We start from the raw sequence: 15,071 nt of genomic DNA, 5'->3' as shown, positions 1-15,071 counted from the left end.
ACAAGGATCAATAGTTTGAACCTGGACCTTGTTCCATAGTTAATTTCTCAGAACTTTGTATTTAGAAGAGATGTTTTAAGTATCACATGGGGGAATAAAAAGATGAGGTTGCCAGATTTTCTAGGCTTGACCATACAATCAAATTGAATTGTTATGATAGAAATTGAGCTGTAACATTATTATTTTGGTAGAAAAAGACTCCCGCCCCAAACAACAAATTCATTGGTATCCAGATGAAACTCATTCGCTAATATTTTCATACACCAAATTGGGTTCAGTTGGATTCTCTCTTCTTTTTTTATACAACCATATTGGGGGTGGGATAAAATGGACGTAGGACTTCGAATGCACAGGTAAATGCAATGGGGTTCTTTTTTCTTTATCCCTCAATTCGAGCGCCATTATAAAACCTATCCTCTTTAATATTTTTGACTTTGATTGTGTATTGTCTTAAAAATTAACTACACAGAAGTCTAAAATCACATATTTTTATGAAAGGGGTTTTGTGAACATGTTCGATATTTAGAAAGTGTTAGTGAAAATTTTGAAAATCTCAAGATTAGGTTAGTTGATCGGTGCATTAAGACCGTCCCTTTGCACCTAAGTTATTATCAACAAACAAAAAATATGAAAACCCCGACTACAAAGAAAAAAAAAAGAAAAAACGAAATTCAGCAAGGGATCAGGACCATTATTAAAAAGGCGTGAAGTCTGACCCAAGTTAGAGGTATTTCATGGGCCTTCTGAAAGAGAAGCCAACCAAAGAAGAAGGCCCATTAAAAAAACAATTGTCCAACTGTACGAGATACTTACTAAAGAAGGGTGGGCAAAAGAAGAAGAGGGAAGGAAGGAAGACATGAACCCTCGAAAATCAGACAAGGGATTTTGGGTTTGGTGGTAAAGAGGGTGGGAGGCTTTTTGCTTCTTCTTCTTCACAGCAGCTCTCTCTCGTCTCTATGTCTCTGTCCGTACCCGCCTTCTTCCCTTTCCCTTCTTACTTTTTCCTGCTTCTTCTTATTCAATTCTAAAGCAAACAAAATATTTAATATTTATCTTCTTTTTTTAATTTGATTTTTTCATTCGAAGAAAAAAAGGCGCTAGAGATTGGAGAGAGATATGCTATTGGGGTGGTGGTGGTGGAGGCGTTGTTCCGGACGGAGCAGCAGCAGCAGAACGGCGTCGTGCGATGGTCGTCGTCAACGTTGATGGGCCTGCAATTTCAATTGCAGATGAGTTGGCAGCCGAGTCTACTGAGTCACAAGCGCAAGACGGGCCCACCTCTAGGGTTAAGGAACCTCGGCAACTCTTGCTACCTCAACAGCGTCCTTCAGTGCCTCACCTACACCCCTCCTCTCGCCAATTTCTGCCTCCGCAACCAACACACCTCTCTCTGTAAGTTCCTTCTTCTTCTTCCCCCCTCTCTCTGATTGATTGTGTGTGAATTTGAATTCAATTCAATTCAATGTCGAATTCAATCTGTAGGTGACTCTTCGGATGCGGAGCGGAAGCGCGACTGTCCATTTTGCATTTTGGAGAAGCGAATAGTGCGCTCGCTCAGTCTGGATCTCAGTCTAGATGCGCCGCAGAAGATACAGAGCTGTCTCAGGATTTTCTCCGAACACTTTCGGTGCGGTCGCCAGGAAGACGCCCACGAGTTTCTCCGCTACGTGATCGATGCTTGCCACAACACCTGCCTTCGCCTCAAGAAGCTGCGGCGCACTGCCAGCTCTAATGGCAATGGCAACGTGGCCAATGGCAAGGCAATGGGACGACGACGTCAACTGTGGTGAAGGAGATATTCGGGGGAGCTTTGCAGAGCCAGGTGAAGTGTCTATCCTGTGGCACAGAATCCAATAAGGTTGATGAGATAATGGATATTAGTCTTGATGTTTTTCATAGTAATTCGGTTAAAGACGCCCTGCAAAGGTTCTTTCAGCCTGAGCTTTTGGATGGCCAGAACAAGTACAAATGCGAAAGGTATCATCTCTCTTTCTTTCTGGTTTTGTTGTTTGCTTAGTACTTCTCTTGTGTTTTGGCTTTTGATTGAGTTATTTATGCTTTCTTAGTTGTAACAAATTGGTGGCAGCAAGGAAGCAAATGTCTATTCTTCAAGCACCCAATGTTCTTGTTATCCAACTTAAGGTGAGTTTATCTTATTTCCTAATATCCTTTTGCTATTAGGTGCTTAAGTTGCTCCATCCTTCCATTTTTTGTGTTTATTTATTTACCTTGACAGTGTTATTGTTGTTTTCTGTTGGTAGAGATTTGAGGGTATATTTGGCGGGAAGATTGATAAATCTATTTCATTTGAGGATGTTTTGGTGCTCTCAAGCTTCATGTGCAAAGCAAGCCAGGTACAGTTGAGACCTTAAGTTGTGAATTTAATTAAGTTGCATAATTTGATAGTGGGGCCTAGTTAGATGCTAAGTGAACGTATTGAGTATAACGATGGTTACCTTCAAAAAGTTTCTAGACTGCATTAGCAATCCTTAGATCTTAAGGGTAAAGAGTCCAAATTCAGCCTCTGTGAACCCTTGACTAAATAACTATCAAGGAGAACGCTTTCTAGTTCTTTAAAAAATCATAAGATATATACACATATAGAAAATTTCAATGTGTTCCATATAGAATTCTACATGTGTACAATGTTGATAGTACTCAACCTATACTAAACCTATGAAAAATACCTATCCAGTTCTTTTCAAATTATAATATCTGTAATGATACCTCCCCACAAGGCAGGCCTAATTGAATTAGCAAGGGTTTTAAAGGAACCCTAACTTGGAAAGAAATTTAATTAAAAGATGTAGAACTGAAAGATAATAAAAAGCTAGTGACGTCTGGTACAGTAATTAGTTCCAACTTTTACGTGTTTGTGCTTTATAAGTTTTGCTTGAATTCAGTTGGCACTAAAAGCTTGTTGAAATCTATGTGATTCAGTTTCCAATGCTATGATGGGGTGTCATGTCTGTACTTTTCTTTCTTAGATGAAAACAAAGAGGTTAGTCCAGGGTGCCCTTAAGCCAAAAGCGAATGCCATGGTAATCAATATTCAAGAGTCTCTTATAAAGAAAATAGTCAAGAGTTCGATTGATGTACCCTTGATGTTATACTTAAGAAGAGTTAACGCTGGCAGTTAATCACCTTCTTTAAAATAAAATAAAAAATAAAAAATCTGAGTCAACCATTATAAACTAAGTAAGATATAGTAAAGGGGAACAGAACATGGACAAAAATTTGCTACAGGTGCATGTACATTGTTTTATTTATTGTCTTGCTAAAGTGATCACAATATACTAATAGAGTATGGATGGTGCTGCAATTTTAATTATTATATTTTCAATCTGTGTATCAAGCGTGAATATGGGATCAAGTTGAGTTGACTTGGTTGGAAAAGGAATCTCCAATTCATTATCTTGGTTGATTAAATATGGAGCTACGTTTCAAAAAAGAAAAATGTAGTGCTAGAAACGGGAGCCAGAAAAGACTATATAAAGGGATTAAAAATTTTGAACAAGAGATATTCAACTAATTATTCACATAGTAGGATTAAGGCTTCGTTGAGTTGAGTTGTATATCCAACTTATCTGCTTCTCTCTGTGCAAAGTTCGACTTTTTCAGCTTCATGTTCTTTATTGTACTTTAACAAGGCTGTGACGATGCATCACTGGAGAAATAAAATGCATTGTTTGTTGGATTCTAGTAAATGAATCGTCCTGATATGTGTTTTGTACTTTGTTTGGTAATTTACGATGCAGATGCATCATGGTCTTTGTATTTTTTCTTGCATATCAAATGCACGTTGGTTTGTTGTATATTCATTTGGAAATGTTATTACTTACTTGTAGGTTCATTTCTTGTGTATCTCCTTTATTGCACTTCAATATGAGGCAGTCCAGTTCTTGATATCCGATAAGAATGTTACTTTTCTCCAGATTCTTTCTTTAACTTCTTAGAAACATTTAGAAACATTCGTTTATGCTAATGCAGGCGTTTATTTGACTCCAGTCTCATGAGACTTCTGTTTGTTTCTACTTATTCCTTTTATATTTGGGAGATGTTGCAGACAATTTCTTTCCTACTAGTAATGCTGTTGAATTTTTAACTGCAATGCAGGATCTGCGGCCTGAGTATAAGCTTTTTGGCACTATTGTGCATTCAGGCTTCTCACCAGAGTCTGGTCACTATTATGCATATATTAAGGTCTCTGTTCACCTATCACCTTCCCTGCAATCAGTAAATTTGGAACACATATTATCAACTATATGCTAATCTTATTTTTTTTTCATAATCTAGGATGCCATGGGTCGGTGGTATCGCTGCAATGATTCATTTGTCTCGCTTTCCACCTTGCAAGAGGTATTATCTGAAAAGGTTTACATCCTTTTCTTCTCTCGTACCAACCAAAGGCCAGCAGCTAGCACTGCTTCCAATGGAGTGAGTTCTCGTGATTGTAATGGCCGTGAAACATCTAAAAGCCCAAAGCCTGCTCTTCCACCGAAAGGAGCACAAACAAAACCTTATGAACAGTCTTCTTGGAAGGATATCTCAGCCATATCTAAGGTTGATAAAGCGCCTTCTAGCCCACGGATGAAGTTTAATATCAGTGGAAATTCTATCTCCAAAAGAGCTCCTGCAACTAATAATGGAAAATTTGCTTGCAAGAATCAATCCTTAGGATCAAACGGGGAAAGAGCTCCTGGAACTGATAATGGAAAAGTTGCTCACAAAAATCAATCCTTAGGATCAAATGGGGAAAGACCTCGGACAACTGATAATGGAAAAATTGCTTATAAGGATGAAGCATTTCGATCAGATGGGGAAAGAACTCCTGCTACTGATAATGGAAAAATTGCTCACAAGAATCTATCTTTAGGATCAAATGGGGAAAGAGCACCTGCAACTGATAATGGAAAAATTGCTTACGAGAATCGGTCCATAGGATTGAATGGAGATGTGAAGGACCCAGTTAGTTTGGAGAAACGTGAGAAAGCTAAGACATCTTTGATAAACAAGGATGGTTTACACAGAGATAAAAAGTCTGATATTATTGGTGGTAACGGTAGCAAAGCTTCTTTGTTATCACGAGAAAATGGTGGTACTGGTTCAGTAAAAACTGAACTCTGTGAAGGTATTGGTGCACGAGACAGGTTGACAGCAGGGAAGTGCCTGATCACAGTGAATTGGATAATAGTGGTCTCCATGGCCACTCTGGGGTCTCTGGGCCCAAAAGAAAATCTCAGGATTCATGCATTTTGTTTGCACGTGATGATCAATCCTGGGCAGAAGTTGAAGGACTGAAGGAAATGTATGTGGCACTCTACAACATTCAATTGAAATGAAATCTCACTCTGTAGCAACTTATCTTTATTAGGATCTGGTATTGAAATGTGGCTTAAGATTTGTTTGTTATGAATTGCATAGTCTTCTGGATTAGTTATCTTAATGATCCCGTATCTCCAGTTCAGTCATACATCTGTCTTCCATATCCCCACGTGTCCTCCCCTGCCCTGCCAAAAGAAAGTCTATTCCCCAAGTGATGAATTTTATGTTTGTTGTTTTAGGTTTAGAAGTATTGATATGAGTTCATAGCCCATATACTTGGATTTTTCTAATGACTATGACATTCTTTGAATGATTGTGTCTACTTGGTACTGTTTATTGATTGTTTCTTTTTTATGTGTACCCCTAATTAATTGTTTCTGCTTAATAACTTCGTTGGTCTCATATCATTTTCCCTCCTCTGTGACATCTGGACTTGCCCAGTTTGTTTTATATTGCAGATTTCAGGCTCATAGGTTTTCTTCCATGATGCATGCAATTAATTATTGTTTCTGTGTTTTCTTCTTTCCATGTTTTGGTTGCCTGTAAACTTGAGTTTTTTTTTTTTTTTTTTTTTGGCAGACACCTGTAACATGTGTTTATTGCGTCAAAAAATAATTTTCATAATTTGCTTCATGCCAGTCTATAGTTTGTTTTCAATTTTTTGAAGTTATATATTCTATTGGTTTTAACACTTTTTTTTTAATGTTTATTAGTCTCAAGAAAGAAGCTTCTTCAGTTTTGCGATCATGTGGCTGGTCGGATAAAGTGCACAGTTTTATGCGTTCAAAGAAAAGGTTATGTGCACAGCAAGTTGGAACCGATCTGAACAGTGATGAAGTGAAGTAAGTATTATTTTTCCATTTTAACATTGGTATGTAGGAAACTTGGTGGTTCTCTAAACTTAATTGTATAAATTCTTTTCGAGGTTTTTGAGTTATACATATGGCCAGTCCATGTTGTTTATGAACTGTGATAGAATTCGATTGGGTGGGTGTGTGTCTTTTATCCTGATGAAAGCTTCTCTCTAGACTTCTGTAGTTTAGCCTTCATATGGCTGAATTTCATCAATTTAAAAATGAATAAATTAAATTAAATTTTTGCTCTTTAATTGAGTATGTGTATGCTTCTTTAGTGAAAAATTCTCTGCAAGTATTCTCACTTTATCTATCATTTGGCTTTCTGATTTGAGTGAGATTGTCAACAACTAGGGACGTTTTGTGATTCTGCTTCTGTTACCCTTAGTTGATTGCATCCCTAGGAAAACATTCTCTCTTGAATTGTCCCCTTTAAACCATTTTGTCCATCCATTGTTAGTTGATAATGTTTATCCTGAGAATCACTAATTAGGAGCAAAAAAGTCACTTCAACGTTGCTAATCATGGACACGCTCAATTTTACCACGCTAAATGCTTGGTGGAAGCTAGAATATCTGTAGGGAATATTTCTTTTTCCTGATTAAACTTCGGTTTCCCTCTCTCTACCCATAACATATTAGAACATTAGTGACATGTTAAATAAGCATGTCTGAACGAGTCAGACACTGTTAGGAGATTACTTGGTTACCCACGACAATATTCATGTATCTAAGAGGCCTTTTAGATTTCCTATATAACTCTTGAGATATCTAGGTAAGTCTAACAAGGACGCACAGCACAACTTTTTTCAACATTTTTTTTGGGTGAATTAACTTCTTGCAATGATTTATATTTTGCTTTACCCAGTTATTGAGTTGAACTCATTACTTTCTGAATTTTAATACTGTTTATTTAGTCCTCTAATTATCTGTGTTTTATATTCTCAATTGCATTTACTTGTATTAATTGGTCGGGACATAACATAGTTGGTAATTGATCAGGTATTTAAATTGTGTTAGTACTTGCATTAATCTGAAACATCCATCTGTCTATACTTATGCATTGCAGGAAGTTGTTGATCGTGGATTCCAAATCAGCTTTTCTTTCACAAATACCCGAGTCTTTGAGAGCGGACTTGGTCAACCGTATTCGATCATTTAGCCAAAAATAGTGTCATTAATTTGGTGCTTTGTCAACTCCGAACACGGTATGTGAAAGGAACCTTTTACTATCAAGATGTTTGAATGAGAAATAGGCTGGTGGCATGACAGCCTTTTATCGAATAATTTCTTTGATAAACATTTGCAGTGTTAGCTGGCGGGAATTGGTGTGTGAATTGTATAAATCCTGTTGTGGTGTTGAAGATATCACCCGAGCAAGGAGAGGATTGTGATATAAACTGAGCTCTTCTTCGGCAAGTGCTGGTGTCAGCGGTCATGCTTTGCCAACAGCGATATACTTTTGTAGATGCATCATGTCAAGTTGAGACGAAAGTGGTGATTCAAATCTTGCCGAAGTTGTTTCTTCCTTTGAGGCTGTGTAGTTGGTTTTGGGCAGAGAACAAAGTCAAGAATTCTATTCATTATGTACGATATCCTTTTGGCAGTATAATCAGTATTTAGCCCTCATTGTTATGGATCATCACTGTTTTCTTCTTCAAAATGTGATCCGGTAGTTAGAGAAACATGGATAACTAAGTTCAACCATCTAAAATAGTTAACCTTTTCTGTTCACATTTTTTTAATGACTTTGTTTGTTGGTGGTTTCTTTACTTTATTATTACTTGGAACAAGTTATTTGTTGGTGTATGCTGCACTGGAAATTTGTCTTGATCGGACCATAACAAGTTTACTATTCGATTGCAATGTTTATATTTATTTTATTTCTTTAAGAGGAAGAAAAAAAAAAGTAATTTTAAGATTTTTTAATTATTAGTTTAATTCTAGTATTCTCTTCAATTATGTGTTAAACAGGATCTTAAAAATTCAAATTTTGATAGTAAGAGGCTTGTAGTTCACGTGGTTTAGAATATTTACCTTTGCACTTGAAGTCGTATGATTGATCTTGTACTCGAGTCCAACTAAGATTGCTTGTATAATAAATTAAAAAAATATTGCTTGTATAATAAATAAAAAAACAAATTCGATTGGGATAGATGGTAACACATTCCGATTCTCTTTTTGTGGGGCAGGACTAATGTGAATTATGTGTCGTCGGCTCTGGAAAATACTAGCTATGCCTATGTGGTTCTTACGCAAGCAGTGATAAGACAAGGGAAGAGCCTAGACAAACCAACCCAAAGAAAATTCTACTACTCTCTCTATCCGTGCCATGTATAAATAAACTCACTCTTGCTTTGGCTTTGTTGCACAGAGAGAATTGAAAGAGAAGTACCAAAAGGCAAGCAGAGACTCTCAAGAGGTAGCTAGCAATGGCAGACGAAGTGGTTTTATTGGATTTCTGGCCAAGCCCATTTGGGATGAGAGTGAGGATCGCCTTGGCGGAGAAGGGCATCGACTATGAACCCAGGGAAGAAGATTTGAGCAACAAGAGCCCTCTGCTTCTCAAGATGAACCCGGTTCACAAGCAAATCCCAGTCTTGATCCACAAGGGAAGACCCGTATGCGAATCCCTCATCATTGTTCAATACATTGATGAGGTTTGGAGTCAAAAAGCTCCTCTGCTGCCTTCTGATCCTTATCATAGAGCCCATGCCAGGTTCTGGGCTGACTATGTTGACAAGAAGGTCTGTCAATTTCCATCCCTTACGTAATTTATTTACTTTCTTTCACGAAAAGAAAAATACTTGGTTCCTTACATGCAAACGCGCGGGTTAAACTTTTTAACTATGTTTTCAAACTGGGTTTTCTTGTTGTTGCAGATTTATTCTACAGGAAAGTTGGTGTGGGGAACAAGAGGTGAAATCCAAGAAGCAGCAAAGAAGGAACTGATAGAGTGCTTCAGGCTGCTGGAAAATGAGTTGGGAGACAAGACCTACTTTGGGGGTGAGACCTTTGGCATAGTTGACGTGGCACTTATCCCTTTCTATAGCTGGTTCTATGCGCTAGAGACCTGTGGAAACCTGTGCATGGTGAAGGAGTGTCCAAGGCTTGTGGCTTGGGCTAAGAGGTGCATGCAGAGGGAGAGTGTGTCCAAGTCTCTGCCTGATCAGTACAAAATGTATGACTTCCTTTTGGAGCTTAGGAAAAAGTTTGAGATTCATAGCTAAGAGAATATATATATATATATATATATTATATATATATCTAGGAAAGAAAAATAAATAAAGTATGATCTTCATGTTACAAATTACAATTTCCTGTCCCTAGTTTTCTAAATAAAATGAACTATTTTCTATTTTGCTTTTAAGAACTATATGAATTAGAGTAAGCAAGTAAACTTAGCCATCAGTTCAGAATTTTGTCCAAGGTTATATGAAGAACGAAATAATTAGCCAAATGCCAAAAATATTACATAATTAATACTTAGCTCAAGTAGTTAAGATTTTTTTTTCTTGTTTCTTTTCGGTCATTCTCCAAGGAGATTTAGGGGAAGGTGGAGTATTATATTGAATTGCTTTAAGATTGTCTCCTAATTAAGTGAATCGAACCTGAGTGAAAAAACGTTCGCTTTACATGTGTCGAAGTATACTCAAAATCTATTTTATAGAGTCATTTTATTACCCTTTATAAGTGCAAGTTGTCAACCAGTAAATACTTACTGAAAATCTACGAATATTAATGCTATAACTACTTCTTTAATTCTTGATAAATCAAACCAAATTAAACATTTACAGATAGAATCAATTAAGAAAAATAGGAAGAAGTCTATTATGTAATAATAAAGCTTGTAATCATATATATATATATATATATATAGGAATAAATGTATGATCAACAAATTACCGTCCCTAGTTTTCTAGAACTACTCTAAATTAGAGTAAGCAAGTGTTCAGAATTTTGTCCAAGGTTATATGAAGAACGAAATAATTAGCCAAATGCCAAAAATATTACATAATTAAGCTCAAGTGAAGATTTTTTTTTTCTTTTTTCTTTTCGGTCATTCCCCAAGGAGAGGGAAGGTGGAGTATTACTTTACTCCTAATTAAGTGAATCGAACCTTAATCTCGCTTTACATGTGTCAAAGTACACTCAAAATCTATTTTATCTATGTGTGTCAAAGTATACTGAAAATCTGAATGCTGCTGTCATTACGGCACTCAAGCTCCTTAACTACCTGTTACATCTGATGCCGTCTAGTCTTCAACGGATGCAAAATATTGCCTTAGCGTTCCCCTCAGAAACCCTAAACCTAATCATCTTCATGACTAAATATCCATTACCGTGTCCCTCATAAACCCTACAACATGTCGTCGTATGGGCTTATTCTGGGGTTGTATTTAAACATCTGCCTCATCATGTTATGGTAATCCCTATCTTCTTCATGACCATGTTGCTCTGAAGCTGTCCCCTTAACCATGTTGGTGGTCTGAGCTTCCTCTTGTATGGGCATGGCGGACCTGCAAAGCGGGCAGGAGGCACGCTTGAGCAGCCACGTTTCGAGACAAGGCGAGTGAAACCTGTGCTTGCAAGGCATCTCTCCATGGCCTCAGCACCCACCTTCAGGTCTTTCAAACAGATACAGCACTCCTTCCATTCCTCCGTCACTGTCACATTTGGAATGGCTTAATTCATGAAGGACACTGCCCTCACCTCGCAAACCCTATATTTGAGGAATAGGATAGACATGTAATAAGATATAGAAAATATATACCAAGAGAGATTTGAGAGTAAGTGAGAAATTGGAAGGAAATTGAACTTTGTACCTATAATCCAAACTTATTACTTATCTTCTTGTTCAGTATATATATATATATATAGAAACGATATTCATTGAAGAGGGGGATTCGAACTTGGATGCAAAATGGGAAGCATATATGCTCTAGCCAATTTAGCTAGTTCATAATTTTTTTTCTCAACTAAGATAGTGACATACGTTAACCTGAAGCTCATTTAGTTTTCGACTCTAATTTGAAAAGTTAAAAACTTAATTAAGAACATCTCCGATACAACATATAAGTTTGGAGATGTAAATCCATTTCTACATTCTATTTACATCTCCGAGGAATATAAATGTGATTTTTACTTCAAGCGAATGTAAAATTGTAGATGTGAATTTGGCTTTTCATCCGTTCCATTGAATCTAATAAGACCATTGCAACCAATTAAAAAAACTCGTAACTTTTTATCGTTGGATTTCAAACCGAAAACATTTGGACCCATCTTTGTATGAGGGGACTAAGGCCCAAAAAGAGATCAAGGCTAGGAAGGGCCTTGCTAACTCCAATAAGGCTCAAATCTTGAAACCCCAAATCCAGCTAGCCTGTCGCGGCAAAATTTCTCTCTGCCTATTTGTGGCCACTCCACATTCCACCTCTACCCTTTTTTCTTCGTGTTACTCTTCAGTTCTGTAGAACAAGCTCCAGTCCCCAACTTCAATCCTAGATAACCCAAAAGGGCTCACCATCTCCTTGTCTCTCTCATCTCGTGCATAAAAATGGTAACTTTCAATTCCCAGTTTCTTCTACGGGAACTTTTTCATAATGGGTTTTCCCCCATATTTTCTATTTGTATTTTCTTGCAGATTTTCTTTGAATTTCCCTGCAACCCGTAATTTCAACAGGGTTTTTTTTGTTCGTGCGTGTGTGCAGTTGTTCTTCTCGTATTTCAAGGAGTTGGTGGGCAGAGAAGTGACAGTGGAGCTAAAGAATGATCTTGCAATCAGAGGAACACTGCACTCAGTGGATCAGTACCTCAACATAAAGCTAGAGAACACAAGGGTCGTCGACCAAGAGAAGTACCCGCACATGGTATCTATCATCTGTCTTAAATTTTGACTCATCTGTGTACATGTGTGTGCCTGTGTGTTGTATACTTGGTTTCTAGGGTTTGGTATTTTGAGGGGATAATCCTTTGTGATAAAAAGTTAGGGTTTTGGGTAATAATAGCTCTTTTAAAAATTTAAAAAATCTTGGTCTGTTTTCTGTGGTTTCGTTTTGACAATTTGCCAATCTTTTTAGTTTCTAGAATTTATCATAATTAACTCAGTTCTAATAGCAGATGAATAACAGTAGTTATAGTGATAGGCCATTTCCTTGGATATGTGCCGACTTCGGAGTGATCATAAGCAGAATATTTATTGATGGGTGGGTATTTGAATTTCTAATGCGAAAGGCTAGGCGGGGCATTTTGGTTCATTATGTGATGTTAGTTAATTGGATTATAAAGCGAAGATAGAGAAAAGGGATGAGTTGAATGTGGAGAAGTATGATTCATAGAATACAAATGAAGTGGAAGGGAAAGTTTTGAAAGACCACTATAAGGCATTATAGAACACTATTCAATAAGCTAGATAGGACAAAAAAATGAAGAGAAAATGAGAGAGAGTCATCTGACATGGTTTTGTTTTGTTAACTGTTTGAAGGTTTCTAAAACTTAGTTTACTCAAGTTAATGCCGCAAGAAAGGGTAACAGTACACCTAAAAGGGCATGAATATCATAAAACCAATGATAAATTATATAGTTTTAAAGATTTTATGGAGAATATGATAATGAATAGTTCTTAGTAGAAGGTGAAAATTGATGTTGAGGACCCCCAAGCCCAAGCCAGTTCCTGGAAAGAAGCATATATTTTGTTTTTCCAATAAATGCTTGTTTGAGTTGAAAAAGGCTTCCTTCTTCTAAAAAAATTTGAAAAAGACTTTCCCAGTTCTATGCGTCATCATAAAGAAGGAAAAATCAAGCCAGGTTTAGCCACTCACTGGTATGTGTGTTTGTGTAATAAGAAAGGTGCAGGGCCCTTGATCTTCCTCTACAAGAAAACTCTGTTAAATCTCTCTCTCTATCTCTCTCTCTCTCTAAGAGGCAAAATCAAGTTCTCAAGTCTGACCTGCTTACTAACAGGCATATTGTAGCTTAGTTATACTGTTAGGGTTTCTTTCACAAATTTCAACTTGCACTGAAGAAATCATGTCATAAAACTGAACTTAAGTAATGGGAAAGAATCTTTAAGGTGAATGGAGAAATAAGTTTTTCTTCCTCGTTCATCCAAAATGCTATCCTTTTAGATCTACTCTGAAAGAATCATACGTGGAGGAAGTCTTGAAAAAAAAGAGCTTGAACCACTGCATGGGGGTGTTCTTTTGACTCGTCCAATTGTAATGGGAAAAACTGAATATTTCGTGTGAGCTGGAATGGCTGCTTCCACCACTTATATTGATGATTCCAAATCAACACATGTTTACTTCTGGTGAATAGTGACAAAATTTGCTAATCAAATATGATTTGTTTATGTTTTGATGGGATTATGCTGGCACTTGAGTAGCTTGAAAGGATTAAATGTATTTGAAATTAATGTGTTGTAATCTAGTTGTGGGGTTTTCGCTTCTATTACTTTAAAACTATGCAGACCATATACTTACTATTGATTTGAATTTGACATGTAAGTGAGCTTTATATTTTATGGATTTTGTGATATGAATGCTCACTGTGAGTCTTGTGATGGAAGGATCACCTTTATCAACTCTGTATGATAGAGACTGCCTTATAATTGTTGCCAATCTAAATTGAATTCCAGGGGTTCTTTTTTTTTATGTTTTTTATGTTTTTGTTTTTTTTGGGGTGTGGTTGTTTGTGTTGTGGGTTAGAATTTCTCAAAGCACGGGTCATCAGGTCTCATGACCAACAATAATTTGCTTGGTCTTTCACCTTTTATATGTTCTCATACTCTTGTGTATGCTTTGTTTAGGTCTGTTGGTTGTTGTTGTTGATCTTATCTGCTGGTTGTGTTTTCTACCCCTGTTATGCATAAAAAACTCATTATGGAAATTGAAATTGAACTTACTCTTTAATATCATGTTAGCCTTCCAATCTGACAACTGCACGATAATGTATTTTTGCAGTTGTCAGTGAGGAACTGTTTTATTAGGGGATCAGTCGTGAGATATGTGCAACTACCCCCAGAGGGAGTGGACGTTGAACTGCTGCATGATGCCACCAGAAGGGAAGCTCGTGGTGGCTGAAGAAAGGGCTATTTGAGCACTGAAATGTTGTGTAATTGTTTTTGCTATGCCTAGTCTTTTCCCAGTTCATGAAGACGTCTCCAATTAGATCCCAGTGCAGCTCTATGATCACTATGGAACATTTTGAGCCAGTCGCAAGTAGTTTTTATATTTTTTTTAATCATCTATAGTGCACATTTTAGTTAACATCCATGAAAATGTGGGCAGCCAGGATGATCTATGTGATGCACGCCTCTTATCCTAACGCATTTGTACGTTTATTTTCCCCGAGTTTTTAACAGAGTAATTGATTATTACGTTTTATTTTTTTGTTTTTTTCTTCTTCATGGTTGATGTATGGAGCCGGTAAAATTAAATTTTATTGAGATACAAAGCACAAAGGTGAAGAAAATAAAACAACAAACCAACCCAATTGCGCTCACTTGCAAGATGATTGCTAGTTTGTTGATACCCCGAGGGGAAGAACAAACTAGGTGAAATAGGTGGGCTCTTCCTGCAATGATCAATTATCTGAATTTCATGTCTCTTTATTATCTTTGTAATTATTTGAAGAATTAGACTGTCATCAGGTCATTGTCAGCTGTTTAGCATGTCTAACCTCTCTTTGCCGATAACATTTTTGCCAACCATCCTTAATTGGTGGTGAGCAATACCACCGTATTATCATCGTTGGATGAGTTTAACTTTCTAAATTCTCGTAGCATGCAGGTAAATAATACTGATCAAACGAAGGTAATACTCACCTTCAATTAAGGTTGGTGAGCAAAAATATATCCGCCTAAATTCTTGTAGCCTGTAGGTAAATCACATTG

General features: G+C 37.0%; 3 protein-coding genes across 3 annotated transcripts; all 3 read left to right on the top strand.

Annotated features, from left to right (window-relative positions):
* The first annotated feature begins 829 nt into the window (after window positions 1-829).
* UBP25 (ubiquitin-specific protease 25) lies at window positions 830-7,923 on the top strand. Its single transcript, XM_008228033.3, is given in 12 exon segments — window positions 830-964; window positions 1,087-1,392; window positions 1,483-1,755; window positions 1,758-1,977; window positions 2,067-2,142; window positions 2,262-2,354; window positions 4,117-4,203; window positions 4,297-5,164; window positions 5,167-5,308; window positions 6,039-6,167; window positions 7,248-7,386; window positions 7,488-7,923. Coding segments are annotated over 10 exon segments (2,178 nt in total). The 5' UTR covers window positions 830-964; window positions 1,087-1,205; the 3' UTR covers window positions 7,351-7,386; window positions 7,488-7,923.
* A 139-nt stretch (window positions 7,924-8,062) lies between these two features.
* Window positions 8,063-9,428, top strand: LOC103325843 (putative glutathione S-transferase parC). The gene is made up of 2 exons (XM_008228034.3): window positions 8,063-8,925; window positions 9,061-9,428. Exons 1-2 carry the CDS (start codon window positions 8,611-8,613, stop codon window positions 9,406-9,408), a joined length of 663 nt encoding a protein of 220 aa, XP_008226256.2. The 5' UTR covers window positions 8,063-8,610; the 3' UTR covers window positions 9,409-9,428.
* A 2,149-nt stretch (window positions 9,429-11,577) lies between these two features.
* Window positions 11,578-14,568, top strand: LSM2 (Small nuclear ribonucleoprotein family protein). Its single transcript, XM_008228036.2, has 3 exons — window positions 11,578-11,738; window positions 11,890-12,048; window positions 14,140-14,568. The coding sequence occupies exons 1-3, from the start codon at window positions 11,736-11,738 to the stop codon at window positions 14,257-14,259; spliced, it is 282 nt and encodes a 93-aa protein (XP_008226258.1). The 5' UTR covers window positions 11,578-11,735; the 3' UTR covers window positions 14,260-14,568.
* The last annotated feature ends 503 nt before the right edge of the window (window positions 14,569-15,071 follow it).

The sequence above is a fragment of the Prunus mume genome, linkage group LG3 (assembly GCF_029339155.1).
Source record: "Prunus mume cultivar Tortuosa linkage group LG3, ASM2933915v1, whole genome shotgun sequence".
Lineage (NCBI taxonomy): Eukaryota > Viridiplantae > Streptophyta > Magnoliopsida > Rosales > Rosaceae > Prunus > Prunus mume.
Note: the sequence above shows the minus strand (reverse complement) of the source record. Positions and strands in the feature narration are given on the sequence as shown.

Bases quoted from the DNA above. Each gene is read 5' to 3' on its own strand.
- LOC103325843 (XM_008228034.3), top strand. From the start codon at position 8,611: ATGGCAGACGAAGTGGTTTTATTGGATTTCTGGCCAAGCCCATTTGGG. The intron at 8,926-9,060 runs GTCTGTCAATTT...TTGTTGTTGCAG, and splicing joins CTGACTATGTTGACAAGAAG to ATTTATTCTACAGGAAAGTT.
- LSM2 (XM_008228036.2), top strand. The intron at 12,049-14,139 runs GTATCTATCATC...GTATTTTTGCAG, and splicing joins AAGAGAAGTACCCGCACATG to TTGTCAGTGAGGAACTGTTT.